The sequence below is a fragment of the Oryzias latipes genome, chromosome 19, assembly GCF_002234675.1.
Source record: "Oryzias latipes chromosome 19, ASM223467v1".
In the NCBI taxonomy this organism is placed as follows: domain Eukaryota; kingdom Metazoa; phylum Chordata; class Actinopteri; order Beloniformes; family Adrianichthyidae; genus Oryzias; species Oryzias latipes.
Genome location: NC_019877.2, coordinates 9,399,161 through 9,420,684, shown reverse-complemented (window position 1 = coordinate 9,420,684; position 21,524 = coordinate 9,399,161). Strand labels below are relative to the sequence as shown.

The following is a 21,524-nucleotide window of genomic DNA, read 5'->3' as shown; positions in this document are numbered from 1 at the left end:
TACTTTATTTTCCCACTGCAACCCAAAAAGTAATTATTTCTTAAGGTTGTTCATATTTGTTGATTTCTAATATAGTATTGTATTAAAGCAGGGATCAACCCCTTCATGCCGTATGTTGTTAATTCTTAACATATCATAACATAACATAAATGCAGTGCTCCATTTAATTTAGAAAAAACTTGAACAGAAAAACATTGAAGAACATTTTTCATATAATAGTAGTAGTAGTAGTAGTAGTAGTGGTAGTAAACGTTATTTATGAAGCACTAAAATTGTCCACACAAGGCTGTACAGTGACAGAGAGATCAAAAAAAATAAAATAAAAGAATAGAGGAAACGGATTAAAAGTGTACAAAGAAATGTTTGCCTTCATAATTGGAAATAGTCAGGCATTTAGAGGTTAAAAAAATCTTGTCTACTCCATACTTGAAAAGCAGGTTCAGTCTTTTTTTTTAATGTCTACTGAAGATTTTTTTTTCTTGTTTTTTATTTTTTTTTAACATTTTAAGTCTTTTTAAGAACTTAAAGCAGAAACTGTAGTTTTATTAGAAATATCCAAATGTAGTGCAAGGTAATTTTCGTGGTTGTCATTTTAGAAAAACCATATGCTTGAAAAAGACAATACAAGCTGTTATGTTTTTTTAAGGGATTGCTTTAGAGCTTTTTAAAAATAAAAATAAAAATCTAATTTATATCAAATGTTTGGGTTGCTGTAATAGATGGGGTTTTGTAGTCAGGTTTGAGTAAATCCCACCAATCAAGAATTCCTTTAAAAATAAAAGTAAACTTGTGAAGATTCCTCAGAACAGAAATCTGTTTCATTGACTTTCTGTGCGAGTGTAAATTTGTAGAAACACAAAGAGATTAAGTACAATAAATGTTTTTTCTGTGTTTTTTTTAATGAACTACAGATTTACAGAACTTTTGAATCATCCTTGTGTTGTTTTTCCATGTAGGCTGAGAAACGGAACTGTGTTGCTATGTGACTCACTTTATTCACACTGGTCTCTTTTTTGTACTCAGTTTAGGTACAAAACCAGGGTTTATAAACAGACCAATCTGGATGAAAAGGCTCTTGCTAAGCTCAGCTCAAAGGTATTTCATCTTTTCACCAAAATGTTGCTGGTTGCTGATATACAATCTCCAGGTCCACCTACAGACTGTTTCTCTCTGCTCAGGCCAGTCAGAAGAAATTTCTGGATTACGTTCAGACTGGATCACTGGAGAAAATGGCTAAAGTTCTGGAAAAAGGTCTTGATCCAAATTTTCATGACCCAGACAGTGGAGGTGAGAAACCATTTGAGACTTTAAGGAAAATATTGTGAGAGCAAACGGTGGTTGATCGGCACCTTCACTTGTCTGCACATCATGCTCGACTCAGAGACTCCGCTCTCTGTGGCCGTGCAGTCTGGAGTGTCTGCAGATGGCATCAGGCTGCTGGTTCTGGGAGGGGCTCACATGGACTTCAGAAGCAGAGACGGCTCAACGGCGATGCACAAAGCTGTCAAAGCTCACAACCATGCTGGCTTACTGGTGAGAGAACACATTCCCACAGAATAACACAGAAGCAAGTGTGAATCTCGATATTGGGATTCCATGAAAATAAAAGCAACATTCATCTAATAAGTCCTCTAATAGATGTTTTTTTTTTGTCTGAATAAAACTTGTGGTAATAAAAAAAATGTTGGTTTGCTGTTTCTCTCAAGTTTATTACTGAGCTTTTTAAAGCAGTTAAAGTCAAAACTTTGAGGTCAGACTCAAACTCAGCTAAGTTCCAGAATCCTCATCACTTTTTCCTGCAGTTTTCCAATCCTGTATTTAGTTCACCTACTTTTTTTCTTCAAATATCTTCCTTCTTTTCTCCACTCTTCTTTTTCTTCTTTCTCCATCTGTTTTTTTTAGTTATACCTCATTTTATCTTCCCTCTTTTGTGTGGTTTTTATTTAGTCGCTGTCATCCTTTTTTCATCTAAACTTCTCTGTAATTCCCTCCACTTTTGTTTACTTTTGCTTCGTCTAGTCTTTTATTTTCATCCTGAAACATGGACTTTTCTTCATTTCTGTGTTTCTTTTTCTCTCCGTGTTCTTTTTCTGTTTTTTTTTCTCCCTCGTTGTCTTTTTCACACAAGCTGAACTTGTGAAGCTTTATTTGTATCAAAATTACAAGAAAGTTTATCAAGTAAACAACATTTGTGTAAATGTTTAGGGTCTCACTGATTCATACGTGTCCATCAACACAAACCAAAGCTTCCCTTTTCTTTCTGCCCCTTTAGGCTCTTTTATCTCTTGGAGCATCTCCGGACTACAAAGACCGCTGTGGCCTGACCCCGCTGTACCACACTGTGCTGGCAGGGGGCGACACTTCCTGTTGCGAAACTTTGCTTTATTACAGGGCGAAGCTTGGGACGAGGGATGAAAATGGTTGGGATGAATCTCATCAGGTATATTGGGAAGTGATCGGCCGTGGATTCCTGTGTGGTTTCATGGTTTCTTCTCATATTTTTGTGTGAAGCATCTCTGCTTTGTGTAACCTTCGGTAGCATCTTCTCCCTGTCGTCTCTCTGTGGTAGTTGTCATGTACCATCACCCCCAGTCTCTCAGCATTTTCTCACACCTCTCTCTCTGCGCCATCCTCACTCATCTCTCCATCCTCTCTCCTTCCTCCCTTCTGTCTCTCAATAGCACAGGGATGAAGAGGAGTTTGGAATGGAAGAAATTCATAAGGTACTCCTCCTCTCGCCATCTCATTGACCATACAAGCCTTTCAGAGGCCACTGTGTTGTGATAAAAAAGAAAAGAGTCCAGTTTGGAAAGAAGTGGATCTTCTCTCTCTTTCTCTTACTGAGAAGAGATGCATTGCCTACACTGTCTGTGACGCTGTGGCAAATCGCATTTGAGCAGGTTGTCATGGTATTTTATTTTGGTTTCTCTATGTCACGTGTCTTCCTCTTTTACTTTCTGCGTATCTTGTGACATTTTCATCTCTGCAGAAAAAAATATGAAGAAACCTCTTAGGCTTCTGGAAGCTGATCACTGTTCTGAAATCCTCACTTTCTTATCCAACACAATAATTAGGTTTCACTGGTTCTAAAGCAAAATAGTTTGAGTTTACATATCATTTCTAGGTGTTTTTTCAATCCATTTTGAAATATGCATGTTTGGTCTTGTTTTCGTCCTGTTCTCCTGCCATATCCCTTTTTTTGTGTAAAAATGTTCTCATCAGTTCAGTTTGTGTAGTCCTAACAATTTCTGCATTTTTTTTTTTCATTGTACTCTGGGCATTTAAAGGCTTGCCAAAATGGTTTTGCTCAACACTTGGAGCATCTGCTGTTTTATGGGGCAGACACTGCTTCTCAAAATGCCTCAGGGAACACTGCACTTCACATTTCAGCCCTGTACAATAAGGCAAGTATATAGAGGGGAAGCTAAAATATTGTTACTGTCAAAGTGCTTTTTGTTTTTTTCTCTTGGAAAGATTGTATCTAATCCTTTAATTCCCTGTCTGGTTGGGTAGGAGAGCTGTGTCCGTGTTCTGCTGTACAGGGGAGCAAACAAAGAGGCAAAGAATAAGCACGGTCAGACCCCTTTTCAGGTAAACAGTTTGACCAAAAAATACTGAAAACTAAGTATTTAAACTGGAAATCTACTCCAGAACAGCATTTCTTGTGTGTTTGCAGGTCGCAATAATGGCTGGCCACTTTGAACTCGGGGAGATCATCAAAAACCACAAGGACTCTGACATTGGTGAGTATTCCTGGCAAAATTCTTCTTTTAGGTATTGAACACAGACTTACCTTCCTTGTTAGTTTCCACAGTTAATGCTTTGGATGCGTTTATAGTCTCAAATCTGTAGTCTCAGATTGACTGTGTTTCCTCTTAAGCTACCGATTCTTCACAAAACCGTTCCCAGTGCTCTTGTAATTATGATTATACCGTTTCTTTTGTGCAAAAATCAAAAAGCATGTATCGTTTATTTAAGACGTATTTTCTGCAGAACAGCAGGAGCTCATTAGAAATTTGCCTCTGGGTTGTGTGCAGACTGTTGGTCCTGAAGTAAACCCATGTTGATATCCCAGCATTCCTTTGCTGACATGCTACCACTAGCTTACAGTCCCTCACAACCCCGTGAGTTGTGCAACAATTACAGCAAGCGTAATCGGAGCTATCCAGACATACAATTTTGAGCCAGATGCCAGCTCAGACAAGGAAAATTAAGATGTTAATGGCCCTATTTGTCTTCAAAGTGGAGGATTTAAAATATTTCAGTTGCTGCGTCACAAACTCAACCTTTTTGAAACGGCTGGTTTTTATCTGCAACTGATCCTTCATCATTTGAATAAAGAAAAACTCAGATATGCAGTTTTAATCTTAAATTATTTTATATATGTTCTCCATGACGAGAAAAAGGCTTTAGAACAGAGGTGGGCACTGAGGGCCGCATTCCTGCATGTTTTCCAGCATACCCTGCTCTGGCATGTTCTAATTGGCTGGACACACCTGTACCAGGTAATCAGTCATGAGTAGGGCAAGATTATTGGCTGGACACACCTGAACCAGGTAATCAGCCATGAGTAGGGAAAGGCTATCTTGAAATCATGCAGACACACCGGCCCTCGAGGCCTGGAATTGCCCACCCCTGCTTTAGAACATGGTAAAAACACCAAAAACACAATTTTTATTGGAGTGGGTCTTTAAACTCTATTCCTTCACCTCATATTTCCCATCTTCAGTGCCATTCTTGGAATCCCCAAAGTTTGTTCCCAAACGAAGAGAGAGTTCGCACACGCTGCCCCTTCCCTCACTTCAGTCCCACCCCCTGCTGCGTGCCAACAGCGATAACACCATGATCCAATCTGACCCTTTGGCTCCTCCCAACAAGCCCACAACCAATCCCCATCCTGCACAGGTAACTGAAAACCATTGAGTGGATGCTCATATGTTGGGATTAGTGATTTCAGGCATGGTAGCCCAGTGCGGCATTTGTGTCTCTGTGTTTTATGGGTGATGTTCCAACAGGGGCAGCGTAGGGCCTCCATAGGCATGAGAAGCTCCAGCAGTCCCAGAACTCGCACCCGATCCCCCTCCAGAGGAAGAGGAGGTCAGAGTGACACAGAGGAGAGACACCGACAGCCAAGAGGAAGACAGGGGTAAGTAACCCATAGAGAATGATCATGTCTTTTGAAGCCATAATACTAGAATAATCTCAAAAGAAAGGACTATTTTAGCAGTTTTCAAAAACTTTGTTGCAAATAAAAAGGCTCAAGGAGATTTTCCCAGTCTGGAAAAAAGGTTTGTAAAATGTCAGATGGTGGCATAATTGGCTCACTGGCAAAACTTTAACAAGGCAAGAGTCTACTGCCACACTTACGGCTCAGTAAAGCTGTGCACAGGCACAGCAGGTCCTAATGCTAAATGCCACCGTCTGGATGCATATGATACAAAAGGGGTTGTTAACATTTTATTGTTTGCTTCATTCACCACTTTGGATTTCTGTGCTGTTCTGCTAACGTCAGATAAAATGCAGCTGAATCTGAGTGATTAAACAAGTACAGGAATTTGTTTTTACACAGTCTGACAATAACAAAGACACAAAACATGTATTTTTTGTTTCTTGAAACTATTTTATTTTCCAACGAAAGTGTACGAAACAAAGAACATCATTTCTGCCTAATTACTGACACCATTCCACCTCTAAATTCACATTTTCATATTTAAATTTAAATAATTAAGAACACAGTCAACTGATTCGCATTTTTTTTTCTTCAAATGTCAAAAAGCAATATTTTTTCCTCCAAGTTCCGTTTCCAAGTCTTAATGAGCCTCATCTGTCCTTTAGTTGCTTTTCACATCCTGTGATGAATATTGCTCCAATGTCATGTCAAATGAAAAATTGATACATGGCAAAAAATAGCCACAACTGACCAATACATCATTGAATGCATCAATTCAGTTTTTTCAAAGCTGGTCCCAGCCGTAATCTGACGAGTAAAAGACTCATCACAGAGATGTCTCACCTAACGGCAAACAAAATTTATCAAGTGAATGTAGGAAAACATCAAAAAACAGGTCATGGTCAAGGAGGTTTTAACATTAAATACATGAATACATACAACTTTAAATACTTTAAATACATACATGAATAAAACTTTATAATATTGCATCCAGGCTATATGACAGGAACTAACCCATTCTGCACGAACATTATCTGACTTGGGTTGGCTCTGGCAGCCCTGTGACCCCAATAGGGATATAGCGGGTTCTAAAAATGGATGGATGGATATCCTACCTAAGATATTTTGCAAAAGTATACTAACTATTGCTAAAGTCATGAAAAGATGTTCATCTACTTGAGATATCGCCAAGAAAAGCCAGGTGGGCGACTGGAGCAGCAGCTGGCAACTCCAAAATGCTTTGCCACATGTCAGAAAAGCAAGAATCTGCACTGAGATGGTTTTTAGTTTGCAGAAGCTGCCAGTAAAAATAGCGTCAAAGGTGTTTTCTGTCATTTTGTTATGACGCACTATTACAGTGTTACCTCAGTCCTAAACATTTCAAGGAGGGTTTTTTTGTGGTCAGAAATCTGTGGAGAACCTTAAAGAAAGTACAATGCTCTGTCAAAACAGAAGAATGTCACTGTCACAGAAAAGTCATAACTTGAAATTAGAAACATATATTGTAGCATGCAGACTTTCTATTCCCATGATTGGCAAGCACGTTTTTGTTAAGGCTGTTTCTCCCTCTGCAGTGTAACCTCAGCTGTCAGTGGGACAGCTCCAATGAAGCGGATGTACAGCGCCGTGCCAGGGCGAGTTTATGTGGCCACTCGCTCCCACTCTGCCAGTGGAGACCGAGAGCTCTCTATTAGCAAAGGGGACAAAGTTAAGGGTAAAAGAGCGTTTTTATTGGTATAAGACCTGGCAACTGGTGTACAGCTAAAGACAAAAAACTTTTTTTTTGTGATGCACAATATTTAAAAAAGTTGTTTTACAGAAAAAGGGGATTACCACCAAAGTCAATAATATAATTTTCTTTTTCTTTGAAAATGTGTCTGCCTTAGTCATAAGTGTAGGAGAAGGGGGATACTGGGAGGGGACAGTAAAAGGACGCACTGGCTGGTTTCCTTCAGACTGTGTTCAAGAGGTGGCTGCTCCAAGTAAAGAAAAAGGTAGGATAGACAGATACTTCACTTCTTTCTAGATTTAAGATGTTAAATTGCCTGAAAAGAGTGCTGGATCTGATTCTGAATAATCTTTTTTTATTTTATATTTATTTTGTGTGTTTAAAATTATCACTTAAATTCTTTTGTGTCAGAGCATAAAAATGATCACAAAACAAAACACATTGCCAAGCAGGTTTTCTTTTAATTTATCAAGCCACAGACTTGTCTTCTGTTTTCACTGCTGCTCTATTCACACTTGAGCAATCCAAATGCCACACTGGGGATACAAAAACAGGATTTGAGTACAGGTATGTCAATTTTGTGTCACAAAAGCTGAAAATTTCAAATGGGCATTTGTCTTGCTTGGGCTTTCTAGAGACGCGCAGTGAAAAAGCCAAAAGGAAGCTCTTCCGTAACGTCACCGTGGGAGCTTATGATGGCACTGATGGCCCCAGGTAAGAAAAGCTGCAAAGACTTTTGTTAGAAGCTTCACAAAAGATTAAGAAGTGAAGAAGATTGAGCTGAACTAACTTGTCTTTTTCAAATCAAGGTTCTCTAAAATGAAACTTTGAGCAACCGAAAACCCTGAAGACAGGATTAAAATAGATAATTCTCTTTGAATGAGGAAGACATGAGACGAGCAATACTTATACCCCTTAATTTCCTTAGTAATTTAAGTGAAAGTTTTAAAATTAAAGTCAAAAGTTAAATCTATAACCCTCTAATGTTTAACTATTTATTTTTGCTAATTTTAAAGGTTTTTCAACCAAAATAGATTATAAAATCAAACGTTTAAAATAAAAATGCTTTGAAATGAATAAATCACAATTTAAGAAAAATAACAGCCTTTAAAGCAAAGACCAAACTTGCTTTAAAAATGGCTCCTTTTGGTCCACACTAGCTGGTGGTAATGAAAGAAGGGAACTTAACTGAAGGCTTTGGTTCACTTGCAAGTGAACTTTCATTTGATTTAGCTGTGTGAATGCAGAATGACTATCCAGTGGACCAAAAAGAGAAGTCTTATGCTAGCTGAGTATTTCGAGCAAGGCCCCAAATTCCGTTCCTGACCTTAAAGCAAACCTGGAAGTATCAAATGTTGTAGCTCCTCAAATGACCACTGGAGGCAGGTTTCAGAAGGGAGAAAATGACCATTGACTCCTGTGTTTAAAAATACAACCACAAACACCCATATGCACATTTTGATTCAGAAATGCTTTTGATGTTTACTTATTTTTTTATGTTTACTTAACCATGGGACATTTCTCGTATTGGCAGGTGGGTGTAAACAAAAAACTCTCACATTTGTTCATCCATATTGTGCATTGAATTTCATTTTATTTTTAAGAAAAAATGGGTCTAGGTTCTTATGGGTTAATAATGTAATAATCATCTAACTTTGTATGAAGGACTTAAAGACGCGTATTCATGTTAAATCAGAATCGAGTAAAATTATGGTTGGAGGCAAAGAGAAAAATTACCTGTCTGTGACCTCGTTTTTCATTTTTCGAGGCATTAAACCTTTTTTTTTGTTTGTTTTGTAATGTGTCATGGTATGGAGCTTTTGGGGAAATTGCTGCAGCCTTTTGGGTTAAGGAGAACCAGATAGCCCGACATCTGAACAAGTTCCCTTATCCACTTCCATCATCACAACACCTGTGGTTTGCTGTGAAAATTGGTCTCTTATCTTGCAACCAGGGACGTTCACAACAGTCATTAGGAGTCTTTTTATAGTATTTTTCTGCAAAGCATAAACAGAAAATAATTTAAACTTAAAATGTTTAAATCATTTAACAACCTATTACCAGCAGATTTTAATATCTGATGGTAAAGTGTTGTGATTTTTCATTCAACAGGATAATTACATATTACTCACTTAAATGTATCCAGTGGTGTCGAAACTGTTACTAAATCCACAAATGTTTTAAACGACTAGAGGAATTTGATTGTCACATCATTGAGGGCAGAGCAGTCCATGTCAGAAATGGTGGTTAAAATAATTACTCACCATTGTTTTGTGGGCATAAGGAGGAGCTGGTACTGTTTCATGTATATTATACAGTCATGTCTCTCTGCATGCTGCTTGAGCATGTTCTCTCCTGATCCTGCTTATTTACTCTGTTGCCACTCTAACCTATGCTCATCTATGTGCTGCCATTTTCTCTCCTCGTGTTTTAACACACTGATGCACACATTTAATGCTACACTTTGGGATAAAAGAGGGATGGGGGTTTTGGAAAACGTTGAATCAGTTGTACAGGATTGAAATGAAGCTAACTATGCCTCTTTAAGTGTTGCGCATGCTTGTTTTTTTCTTTGCATGCTCATACATCATTCTGCTGATGAGTCATGAGGAGGCTGAAGCCCTGCTTAAGATCTCTAGGCTAATGGGAAGGCCTTAGCAGTCACCGTCTTTGACTTTACTGTCCTTTACACGTTACAGATGACATTGCCATCATGCTGAGGAGCTTCCTCTGTCATCCCATATAAAGTGTGTTCTTCTTTTGATCTATTTTCAAAGCATTCCCTGAGGTCTTTTAATTAGGATTATGCCGTTTTTAGCCAAAATCAAAAAACCTGTGTGGTTTTCTAGGACATAGTTTCTGCAGAGTTGCAGTAGGTCCCATCATCCCTCTGTTTACACGCCTTTGTGCTGGCTCACAGCCCCTGACACCTCCAACATAACATTACCAGAGCAACAAAAATGGCAAGCAATATTGGAGCTATCCAGCCATACAGTTTTGAGGCAGATGCCAGCTCTTCCTAGGATCTACCTATCTGCAAGTGAATACGTCAGAATGGAGCGGAGCAGGGAGCTTGTGGCTTGCTGTAGTTGCTTCCAAGTGCCTGCTACAAGCTTTTTCAAATTGCATATTTTTGTCTGCTCCTGATTCATCACTATTTAAATAAAGAAATACTCAGAAATTACATTTTAAACCTAATTTTCTTTTAAATGTCCTTCATTATGAGAAAATGCCACAAGAGCATATTAGAAAAGCCAAAAAACAATTTTCATTGAAGTGGGTCTTTAATGCAGGGGTGCCTGTGTTCTGAATGCAGGTATTAGCCACCGGGGCTGCATCACTTGTGCTTAGTCAGTTGAGCGTCATTGCATCTCCATGGTGAAGTGGTGCAAGTGGAGCAAGGTGTTCTGGAGCTTGTTCTGTCACTGCAGTGTGGCATTTTGGAGAGCCTCAATGAGGCAGAGATTAAGAGCAGAGGTGTTGGTTAGCCTGTTTGGTGATGACAGCTCTGTTAGAGACTAGAGGAAGAAGCGAGAGCAAAGTTGGCAAATGCAGCGTGTGAGTAAATTCTGAGTGGGAATCAGCTGTGAGCTTATCTGTGATATACCAGTCTGGATGCACAAATGCAAGTGCATCTCTTTCTCTGCATTGCCATTAATTTATACCCATCCCCCACTTCCCCACCCCTCAAATTCTGCTCGCCTTCTCCTCAATTTCACGACCAAAACCTCATCCTGTCATCCACCAGCACACACGCCTCACATCTCTCCCTGTTGTGATAATCGCTGGTGTCCTGTTCCTTTCCCTCTCTGCCTTCCTTTTACATTGTCTTTCTCTTGTCTGAAGTACGTGGGGGTGCAGACCGTCACATTCTGTCTCCCCTTCCCGCTCTCTTGGTTGAGCTCTTGCTGTAAGACTGGGAGGAAGAGGAGGGAGGAGGAAGAGGAGGAGGTGGAGAGCAAGCGAGCGAGCGAGAGAAAGAGGAGGGGGGGACATGGCGATGGGGGGATGCAGAGAGAGAGATTTCTCTCTCTCCCTCTCTTCTTCGTGGCCATCACTGGGCCCCAGAAACAGGAGCGTGTGGTTCATTTACAGGTAGCGGCTGTTTCCTCATTCATTGGCTGGCTATGGATGTGAGGAGAGGACAATGGAGAGAGGGGAGAGGTAGATGATGCTCTTGAGAGGCCGTGCCTTTTCAAAGCCAGACTAACAAGCTATGTATTCCGTGTGTTTGGTGTCTCTGAGTGTGGGAATATGTGTGCGCCAAAACTGCATTCTTTTTTTTATGTGCATGTGCTACAGGATAGAAGTGCCTACTGAATGAGACTGCCGCATGTTTATTTCTGTGTCTTCCTCCTGTGTGTTTTCTAAAGGCGATGTGTTTGTGTGTGTGTGGTGCTGCATGAAAGAGAGCACACATTCATGCATTTCAGTCAGACAGTGTGGGTGTTTTTCATTCTCTTTGAGTCATGATGTCTTTCAGCAGACATTTTTCAAGTTACCTGGAATTCCCATTTAGCATCTTATAAAAACACTATGGTCAAATTACATATTTTGTATCTCACTGTACCACTGAAAAAGTATCTTCTGGCTGGATAGGAGGATGAAAATGAATAGTGGCGAGATTAATAAAAGCTTAATAGCAGTGAAAGCTGTGCATGTCTGTGTCTGCATGCATTTATCTGTATATAAGTGTGCATGCAACTACATACATGGAATAAAATTACTTCTCTCATGTACATATACTTGTGTTTTTGATCCACAATGTGCCTCTAACATCTGTCAACTGCTTTATTTGTCGTGTGGATGATGCCCCCCACACAACTAGCCCAATATGCATGTGCATTCAGCAGGTGTATGGTCAGAAAAGCCAGAGGAGAGGATGACTCAGGAGGTTCCACATAAACTTTTCATGCAGCCAGTTCAGAGGGAACATATCTGACCTGCCAATAAGTATCGATCAGGGACATTTGCGCTTTTTCTGTTCATACGCAACTTGCCACTCTAATGGCACGAGAGCATATCCAAAAGAAGTCAGTAATAGATGTGCACTGCAGCGACATAAAGAGGTCCCAGCCATTCCCCCCTTCCTGCCCTGTCAAAGAGGACAATTACAGAACCCTGGGATAGTTATGCTTTACTTCTCAAAAAGGGAAAGCTTGATGAAGGACAGGGTGAGAGAAAAAGCAAGGAGGTGTGAGGAACAGATGGCTGGAAGGCGGCTGAGCGTTGGCAAAACAGTAACATTGATGGAGAACACGCAAGAGATGGACCTCAGGAGGGGAAACCAGCAATCATCTGTTCAGTGCTAAAGTTAAGGCTCGAAGTCTGCATCTTTAGGCTCCCAGCCGAACACTCTTGACTCTGCCGCTACTCAATGATTTAACAGGCGGTCAGCTTATTATGAGCATTCACATTTAGGAGAAACAGCATTCTTTTGGATTTGTGCTGTAAAACTGTGTTGATTGTAGTTTTATCCCATTCTTGTTATTTGAATAACAATTTCAGAAGTGGTTGCAGATGCTGAATGAAATGCTGAAATTATTGTCTCCTACCCTGTCCATTGACTTTATTGTAATCAAATACTTTTGTTTCTATCAATGCTACAGTTGTGTTCCATGCCCATATTTGAGCCTAGAATGGTCTACTGAATCTGTTCAAGGAAAGACTTACTATATAATAATTTTATATCAAGCTGTGCACAACAAATTTAAAACTCAGCAAAAATTCCCTAAAGATGAATTTTTAAAAACCAGAAGAAACTTTGACTATTCATGGAATCAGGCTAGTTGAAACACTGCAGTTAAACTCTAACTCTAATCTCCCAAACCAGGCATCATATCCACCCACGATTCAGTCCTACCATGAGATCAAATCTTTGAAATCAAATCTTTGATTTGATTTCGGTTCAACTGCCAGTCAGAGTTTACCTGAGGACTACAAACCAACAAAGTAATGAGCTGATCATGAAAAAAAACAACATATATAACAAGAATTTCTCTCAGATCATGCAGCCCAGCTCAGGCCTCAGGCTCTTCAACAGAGGCGGGCTGATTTGACATTGCTGGAAAGTCAAATCCAGCAGTGAGTCATTAGATGAGGCTTTGTGTGGAGTCCATTTAAGCAGTCCCATGTTGGAGACAAAGGTTGTGGAGCAGCAGAGCCAAAAGTCTCAGACGTAGTTAGTGATAGAATAACTAAAAAAACATACAGTGCTACCATTCAAAACTTTACTGAAGAAGATTGTCTCAACATTGTGATGTTTCATCCATTTGGTAAAAACATATGGCCGACAATTGAAAGAAGATTCTTCTTGAGTTTAACTTTTAAGCATTGGAGATGCTAAGGCATTAGTTGATCAACATTTGCAAGAAGTGAAGGATATTTTTCATGCATTTCATGTATTGCATCACCAATTTGCAATCCCTACCCATCGTTTCTTTAAGTGTAACACAGCCATCTGAGTCATCAAGCCTTTTTCATGACATTCTCAAGCCAACCAATCTTTTGCTGCAGTGTAATTTCATGATGTTCTACATTATAGCTGTTTTCCACATAATTAGCATAAAATCCTTTTTGTCTTGAAATATTAGCTGTTTGTCACCAAGTTTCTGTTTTTTTTCCCTCTTTCTCTCCACCTCCTCTTCCTGTGATCCCTTTGCCGTCTCACAGTGACTACATCATTAAGGAAAAGACTGTGCTTCTACAGAAGAAAGACAATGAAGGCTTTGGCTTTGTACTTAGAGGAGCCAAAGGTGAACCTCTTCTTTGCAACTCACTGAATTTTGTATTTTATACAAAAATACTTTTACAAGTTTTAAGCTAGCTATGGCGCTGAAAATCAATGGTGTAGCTTGGTTATCTGGAGCTACTTGTGACATTCCTCTTTTGTGACTGCATGCAGCTCAGACTCCCATAGAGGAGTTCACTCCAACGCCAGCTTTCCCTGCACTGCAGTACCTGGAGTCCGTTGATGAGGGGGGCGTGGCGTGGCGAGCTGGCCTCAGAATGGGGGATTTCCTCATTGAGGTAAAGTCAATACCAGACTTAGAACAACTAATGTTTTCTAGCTTTTATATTTTACTTGTATTTCATCATTTGGTGTGTATAATAATTCCAGCATTGCATTTTTGAACTTATTTTAGTTTCCTAATCAATTAAAACAGCTCAGCGCTGAAACTGAGAGCAGGGTGACTGATTCGCTCCATCATTGGGCTAATGCAAAGAGACAGACAACCGTTTACCCTCACACTAATGGACAATTAACCATCAACAATTAACCTAACATGCAGAACTGTGACAAGAGCAGCCGGAGAAAATCCACTCAGACAGAGCAAATGACCTTGCATCAGATGGACAGCCTCTTTGGATCCAGAACTTTCTTGCTGGATGAGATTTTAGGTTCTATTTGTTTTAAAATCAGCATTTTTCTCTCCACTGTTCTACCCACTTACTGGCTTTTTCAGGGCCACATAACTGAGTCATTGAATTATTGAAAGAAGCTAATAGTCATTAATAGAAGTCTTATAGTTACAAGTATTTCATATGATCCTCTATGGCCCGCTACTTACAGAAAATTGTTTTTATATATATTTTTTCCCCTATAAGTAGGTTATCATAAAGGGAAAACATGTTTTAATGTCGCCACAAGGGTTCCAATACAGCCACCAGGGGGCATAAGCCAGGGTCTCATTGTGCCAGTCCAAAGTGCGGATATATACAGAGGGTTGTGTCAGACTGGGCATCCAATATAAAATCTTTGCTTAACCAAATGCAAATCAGACCTATGATCTATACGGATCATAGGTCCGGATCGGTTGAGGCCCAGGTTTACAAAGACCGCCACTGGTGCTGTTCACCTTCAGGGTGCCGGTGGAAATTGGACTACTGTTGGTCGAAGAAGGGGAGGAGGAAGGCATGTTCGTAGGAAGAGAGAGAAGAGGAAAGTCACAAGTGTTGGGAAAAGCTGAAAGGAAACATACAGTGCACTTACAGAAAGAAGTTTTCTAAACCACCTCTAAAGTGACTCATTTGAAAAAAAGTATGTTGTTGGTTCAGCCAATGGAAGTTCTCAGTGATTGGTTAAGTCCACAACCACAATTCAACAAGTTTAAACCTGTAATTTTAAATGCAAAAAGGGACTCTGAGCCTTACAAGAAACACTGATGGAGCCTTGTCAGAAGAAAACCTACATAAATTAATTTAGATTTCACTTTTCTATCTGCTGTTATATTTTCTTACCTGTCCCATTCCCCACATGCCAATTGAACAGCTCTTCATCACTTAGCCTCCCAAGCAAAAAAGGCATGCAATCACTAATTACGAATTGTTTAACAAACACAACTAAGAGCCTTTGTTTGTGTAACAAAGCCTCTAAACCTAACAGATTCAAGCTTGACTGCATCTGATGACGACTCTGGAAAACAAGCCCTATGCACAAAAACTCAACTCTAAACTCACAAGGCCCCATAGTGTGTTTCCTTGTTGTCCCAAATCTCTAACTCCCCTTAACCTGAATGACCAGAGCTGTTTTGACATAAGGAGGGGTTACATATTATTGACCTGCTTTTGATATGGCTAAATGCCCCAGAGAAGATGTAGAAAGTGCTTTTTTCTTAGAGGTGCTGCAGCTGAAAGCGGTAATTCTGGAGAAACACTGGGTCAGACTGTCTATTTTATTCCTTTAAGGGTTTCTTTGTGTTGTTCTGAAAAGTTGCTTCTGAAAATGGCAATTATCAAACCTCTATTAAAGCTGACATACAGCTAATTGGTATGCAGCCTGAAATGACTCATTTATGTAGCTGCCTAAGCTTTGGTATAAGTGATTTACTTTAACAGCTGCCTGAATTGCTGGTAATTCTGTCTGGAAGCCAAGGCATTTTGTATGGACACAGCTTATAAGATTACTGCATAATACAGGCAAAAAAATAAACCCATATGTGTATTTATAAGAGTGTAAATTGGGGTGATGCATCAACTAACTTTTAAGGGATTGTCTGTCAGGTCAATGGCCAGAATGTGGTTAAAGTCGGTCACCGGCAGGTAGTGAACATGATCCGGCAGGGCGGCAACAGCCTTATGGTGAAGGTGGTAATGGTTGCCCGAAACCCAGACCTGGAGGACACTGCTCGAAAAAGAGGTAGGACTCGTACTTTTCCAAAGAAGTAAACTCTGTTCTGTTTTTCATGTAAAGTGTGGCTGATTGCATCTTTACTTTCCCCCTAAAAGCCTGTTGAAATGCAGTTCTCATTGGTGCCTGCACATGTATATATGAGACCTAAACATTAAATCTGCATTTGACTGTCTTCCCTCTGCAGCCCCGCAGCAAACGAAAAGACTGACTCCTCCTGCCATTGCCCTGCGCTCCAAGTCAATGACATCAGAGCTGGAAGACATGGGTAAGATGATGGATAGGACAAAGCCTAGGAAGGAATAATCAAACAAATAAATTATGCATTAGCACATTTTTTCCTGGTAGATTTCAACAAAATTGCCCTTTTAAATGAAAGCAGCAGCTTTTCAGGAACAAGAGTTGCATTGCGCATAACTGTTGTGGAAACACAGCATTAAAAATGGGCAAAACTAGTGCACAAGGAAAGGAAAATTTCTTTTCTTTTCTTTTTTTAGCAAAAATGTGCTTTATTGTTCGTTTTCACTTCTAACGATACTGAAAAAGAAGAAAGGTGTTAATTAAACAGTGAGATTAAAAGGCAACAAAGCACTTTCATGCTGTGAAATATGTCTTATTACATTATAGTCACATGGCTCTTTTTTTTTCTCCTTTGAAAAAAATGCACTGCATCCAGTGGAAAAAGGTGGGATAATGGATTTTTTTCCTCTCATGATTATTTCTTGTCCCATGCTCATTCTTCTCATCAGCATTCACATCATCACATGTGTCTAAGTATGTATTTCACCCTTTCATCTGTTTCATTTTCATGACCCTATTTCTGGTCACACCTAATTCATGTTTGTCTAAATTTATGTATGCTACAGCAGCCTCACCATGGAAAAAAAAAACAGGTGATCACTAGATTTTACTAGATTACTGGATTTTATCTTTGCCTGCATCACCCCCTGAACTTTTAATGATCTTTCCTCCTCTTCCTCCTTCAGAATTCGAGTCATCTCAGGCTCCAGATAAGAAGAGGACAGTCTATCAGATGGCATTAAGTAAGGAATCATTTCCAGCTTTTTTGTCGCTGCCTAAGTGATTTTTATGCTTAACGTGAAGCATTAAAGGATAAAGGATAATTTGTGTATCATGTTTGTGCTTCCATCCACTCCCCCCTTTTTTCCTGCTATGTTGATTTTCTTCTTTTCTGTCTTTTCAGATAAACTGGATGAAATATTGGCTGCTGCCCAACACACTATTACATCAGACAACCAGGGCCATAGAGGTCATGGAGGCAAGAGGGACCGGAGCAAGAGTATAGTTCCCAACGAGGTATTACTTTGAAATGGTGTTTGGTGCAGTTATTTCAACAAATTAGGATACTTAGGCAGAACACTTGTGGGATTACACAATAATAATATATGATAAAAGTCTTGCATCACCTTCTTAGTTCTGCAATGAATTTACACAACCTCATCACCCACCCCACTGCTTCAAAATATAGCACGTTTAGTCATGGTTATGACTAATACTGGCATAGGCAGCTTTTCTACTGTATAACTGGGTGTTTTGCTGTTCTTTTTTTTTCAAATACAGATTTATCTTTTTTTTGTTTGTTTCTGTGTTCTCCTCACTGCACTCTGCTGATAATGATTGACTGCCCACACAAGAAACAGTTGCTTACATTGAGTTAGATTGTGTACATTCACATACAATTTTAGCACAAAGGCTGGCAGTTTTATTATGCTTTGCAATATGTAGCAATACTAAATATCAGAAATTAGCTAATATTATTTTACATTATGTTTATTAACAAGCCATCCTCCAACCCTTTCTTTTTTTTTGCTTTCCATATTTGTATACATATGCTCACACCAATGAAGCAGCCTTATGAGCAGCAGTCAGTTGTACAGAGCGGACCAGGTTTCGGCTACAACCAAGCTCACTTTCAGCCAGGCCACGGGTCGCAGCACCCTGGAATGATGCGTCAAAAATCAATTGGTAAATGCTGCTAAAATGTTTATATTAGCTCAATTGATGGATTTGTCCTTGATAGGTGCTGACAACTGGTTTTGTGTTTTATGCCCAGGTTTAACAGATGAAGAGCGTCAGTACCTTCACCCACCTGCAATGAAACTAGCTCGCAGCTTATCAGTGCCAGGACCAGAAGAAATTCCCCCACCCCCAAACACATCTGCACCAGAGCCACCTTTGTCTGCAGGACCTTACACTGGTAGAGGGCCTGCTATGCCAATTCCCTCTGTACCTCAAGGCCACTACCAGCTCCACTCTCAGCCAGGCCATCCTGCTCAAGGTGGCTGGGAGAGGGGAGGGCCTGGTGTGATGAACCAACCAGTTATGGTTCCCACACTCCGCAGACAATCGGAAGGGCTTTGCATCAGAGAACCAGATGTACCTCGGAGAGGTGGTGGTAAGATGGGAGGGTTAAGAAGGGGCTACAGTAGTGCTACACCCCCAACAAGTGCTAAGCCTAAGGCCCAACAGCCACAACAGCATCCCACACAAGTGACCAGCCGGGAGCAGGGAGGGGGAGGTGGTAGGAACGTGGCAAAAAGGGGTGGACGTGGAGCTTTAATAAAGCAGTCAAAGGTGGAAGATGGACAAAGACAGCATCGAGGCAAAGGAGGTGCCACAAAAGAGAAAAGCTCAATTCCCATTCCCACCATTATCGTCAAAGCCCCCTCCACTAGCAGCAGTGGTCGAAGCAGTCAGGGCAGCAGCATGGAGGCCGAGCCCTCTCAGGAGGCTGAGGACCAAACCTCTGGAGATGCAACCACAGAAAGCCCCAATGCAAGTCTGCCCTCTCCACTCACCTCCTTGCCACCTCAGACTCAAACATCTTTACAGTCGTCAACTGTTGCTCCTGCTGTTTCCTCACAGCAAAATCTGGAAAATGTCGACTACACCTCAACATTTAACAAAGCACTGGAAGGATCAGGGGCTCGCAGAGAAAGGGAACGTTTCAGAGAGATGAGACGAAAGAGTGCCTCTTTCTTTCTTTCATCTGAGGAGGACATCCAGGGGGAAGCAGGAGGTGGAGCAGGGGAGGGAGGAGGAGCATCAGGGACCCGAATTCAGCCATTACAGGGGTCACAAATAGAAGTGCCCACGCCTCGACTTCGATCCTCCAAGTCTATAGATGAAGGCATGTTTTCTGCAGACAGCTATGTGAACTATTCTAGTAGCATGCCCCCGGCATTCGGTCTGCCTGAGTACTCTTCTCCAATTCTTGGTCAAGATGGCCAACCCAAGTCAGCTCCTTCATTGTATGGATCCCAGCCAGCTACTGCATTCATTCATCCACTGACGGGAAAAGTTTTGGACCCCTCTTCTCCTCTTGGATTGGCTTTGGCTGCAAGGGAGAGGGCCCTTAAAGATGACCGCAGGCCACGCCGAGAGGACAGACATTTTGGCCGACAGATGTCTACAGTTGGATCTTTTCCAACTCCGATTCAGACTCCCACACCTTCGCTTTTTGCTACCCCAACACAATCAACCTATACATCTCCAGTTTCTCTCCACCTTAGCTCGCCCACAACTACCACCTCACCTGCGTCTTTGAGCCGACCACAGTCACCAAGGATATTACGTTTGGGAGGAGGTGGAGAAAGAATAGAGAGAGAAAAGGAAGGAGGACACAGAGAAGGCCTTAGAGTTCGCTTCTCTGAGGACAGAACCAGTCAGTCGTCAACCCAGTACTACTCTCAGAGCAGCAGGGAGAGAGAGATGGACCATTATGACAGCAGATCTGCTCCACCGCTACATCCTCCTCCTCCTCCCACTCAACCAGCCCCACGTAGACCATCCTATCTCCAAATGGAGAACGCTCATAACACCAGCTACATTCCTCAGTACACTGTTCCAACAGCTCCATCACATACAAATGACAGTACAAGAGAAGCAAGAGCTGAGGCCGGTGGAGGCCTAGGTCTAATGGTTTTACCTCCACCAGCTCCCTCAATAGATGTAGATGAAGAGTTTGTCTTTGCAGATCCATTGCCCCCACCACTACAGTTTGCCAACGGTAAGAATGAGAGGGTCCAGGAGTTCGCTCAGCACCATCAGCAGCAAGGTCACCACTCAGTTTGTCCTGGCCCACCAACTCATTCATCTTCAAAGTCCACAAATGTACATCATTCATCTTCACAAGGTGGGGATTCTGCTGGTTCCAGTCTCACTTCTTATGATAGTGAGGTAGCTAACCTCACACAGTCTGCTCTGTCACCATCCTATCCCTCTCCACAAATATTTCCCCCATCTTCTACCAACACTACCACAACTGGGATGTCATTACACAGACCACAGCCCATGTCCCATTCACAGTCATATTACAACAGCTCCAGTGACTCCCCAGTAAGTGTTCACACTCCCGCCCAAGACAGAGGAACGGCGGCACTCACTACCACCATGACCTATGCTACCACCACTATGACAGCAACTGCAGCTGCCACAACCACTACAACCTCTCCAGCGTCCTCGGATTATAGCATGACCTTGGCTGGGCGCAAGGCCAGCCTCAGCATAGAGGGCAAAGCTGCAGACCACAGTCAACACTCTACAGTCATGCCCAAAAGTGGAGACTGGCAGGATGCTGTGGTGGACTCTGGAATTGAGGAGCTAGACAGTCACAGCAGTAGTGACCATCATTTAGAAATGCTGGGTTTAAGGGGAGACAGAGGAGGGCATGGCGGAGATGGAAGAGGAGGAAAGGAGGAGAGAGGCACCGAACATAAGGATTCCTATGCTGCATATTCAGTCGGGCAAGCGTTTGAGGGGCATAACACCAAACTAGCAAATCCTGTCTTTCCAAAGATGAGTCAATACAAAGAAGGAGGAGGAAGGATCCAACCTATTGCTCTACGAAGGCAGAGCAGCACCAACCCTGCTCCTTTGCAATTAAAACGACAAAACAACCCAGAAGATTCTTGTTTAGATGGAACTTTTGCAGATGAGAAGAAGCACAACCCCAGTCGATCTAAAATGGAGGATGGCTTTAGCTCTGCTCTGGTGACCTGTTTAGAAAGGCCCATGGACTCTCGATCAGTGGTCTGGGCAGAAATGGCGGAAAATGATCAAGGTGCAGTTCAAGGGGGTAGTATTGTTTTAGACGGTCGTAGACTCCACTCTCCTTTTTCAGGCGTAAAAGCCAGCATCATCAATGAGCTAAGTTCCAAGCTACAACAGATGGGTAGCATGAAGAGCATGGATGACTGGAGTCATGCTCCAAAGTCCCCCACCATGCATAGGTTTGTTTGTTTTTACTCATTTGTTCTGAATGATCGTGTATGCAACAATGAGGGCAACCAATGGGTGAAAACACAAAAAAATTGTGTTTTCTTTGTTTTAGTGAAATATGACATTAAAATTAAAATGAATTTCCCTTTTAGAATTATATTCACATCCTCAGTAAACACAACAGAGAATAAAATGGCACCATGTCAGTCAGACTCTAATGGAGCGATGCGAAAAAATAAGTCATGGTTTTTACC

General features: G+C 41.2%; 1 protein-coding gene across 4 annotated transcripts in view; it reads left to right on the top strand.

The window, feature by feature from the left end:
* Positions 1 to 21,524, top strand: part of LOC101167744 (SH3 and multiple ankyrin repeat domains protein 1-like) — a 47,115-nt gene that overhangs the window by 21,443 nt on the left and 4,148 nt on the right. The window contains exons 4-26 of one of the 4 annotated variants that reach the window (XM_023949483.1): positions 1,024 to 1,095; positions 1,179 to 1,287; positions 1,382 to 1,533; positions 2,273 to 2,440; positions 2,682 to 2,723; positions 3,288 to 3,404; positions 3,514 to 3,591; positions 3,677 to 3,743; positions 4,730 to 4,905; positions 5,016 to 5,146; positions 6,745 to 6,884; positions 7,057 to 7,164; positions 7,535 to 7,613; positions 13,572 to 13,654; positions 13,804 to 13,928; positions 15,903 to 16,038; positions 16,217 to 16,297; positions 16,706 to 16,714; positions 16,896 to 16,922; positions 17,016 to 17,072; positions 17,234 to 17,346; positions 17,901 to 18,015; positions 18,104 to 21,281. In XM_023949483.1, coding sequence (XP_023805251.1) covers positions 1,024 to 1,095; positions 1,179 to 1,287; positions 1,382 to 1,533; positions 2,273 to 2,440; positions 2,682 to 2,723; positions 3,288 to 3,404; positions 3,514 to 3,591; positions 3,677 to 3,743; positions 4,730 to 4,905; positions 5,016 to 5,146; positions 6,745 to 6,884; positions 7,057 to 7,164; positions 7,535 to 7,613; positions 13,572 to 13,654; positions 13,804 to 13,928; positions 15,903 to 16,038; positions 16,217 to 16,297; positions 16,706 to 16,714; positions 16,896 to 16,922; positions 17,016 to 17,072; positions 17,234 to 17,346; positions 17,901 to 18,015; positions 18,104 to 21,281 — 5,363 coding nt within the window. Of the gene's footprint in view, positions 1 to 1,023; positions 1,096 to 1,178; positions 1,288 to 1,381; positions 1,534 to 2,272; positions 2,441 to 2,681; positions 2,724 to 3,287; positions 3,405 to 3,513; positions 3,592 to 3,676; positions 3,744 to 4,729; positions 4,906 to 5,015; positions 5,147 to 6,744; positions 6,885 to 7,056; positions 7,165 to 7,534; positions 7,614 to 13,571; positions 13,655 to 13,803; positions 13,929 to 15,902; positions 16,039 to 16,216; positions 16,298 to 16,705; positions 16,715 to 16,895; positions 16,923 to 17,015; positions 17,073 to 17,233; positions 17,347 to 17,897; positions 18,016 to 18,103; positions 21,282 to 21,524 lie in introns of all 4 variants that reach the window. The other 3 variants (XM_023949484.1, XM_023949482.1, XM_023949485.1) reach the window with 3 other exon arrangements.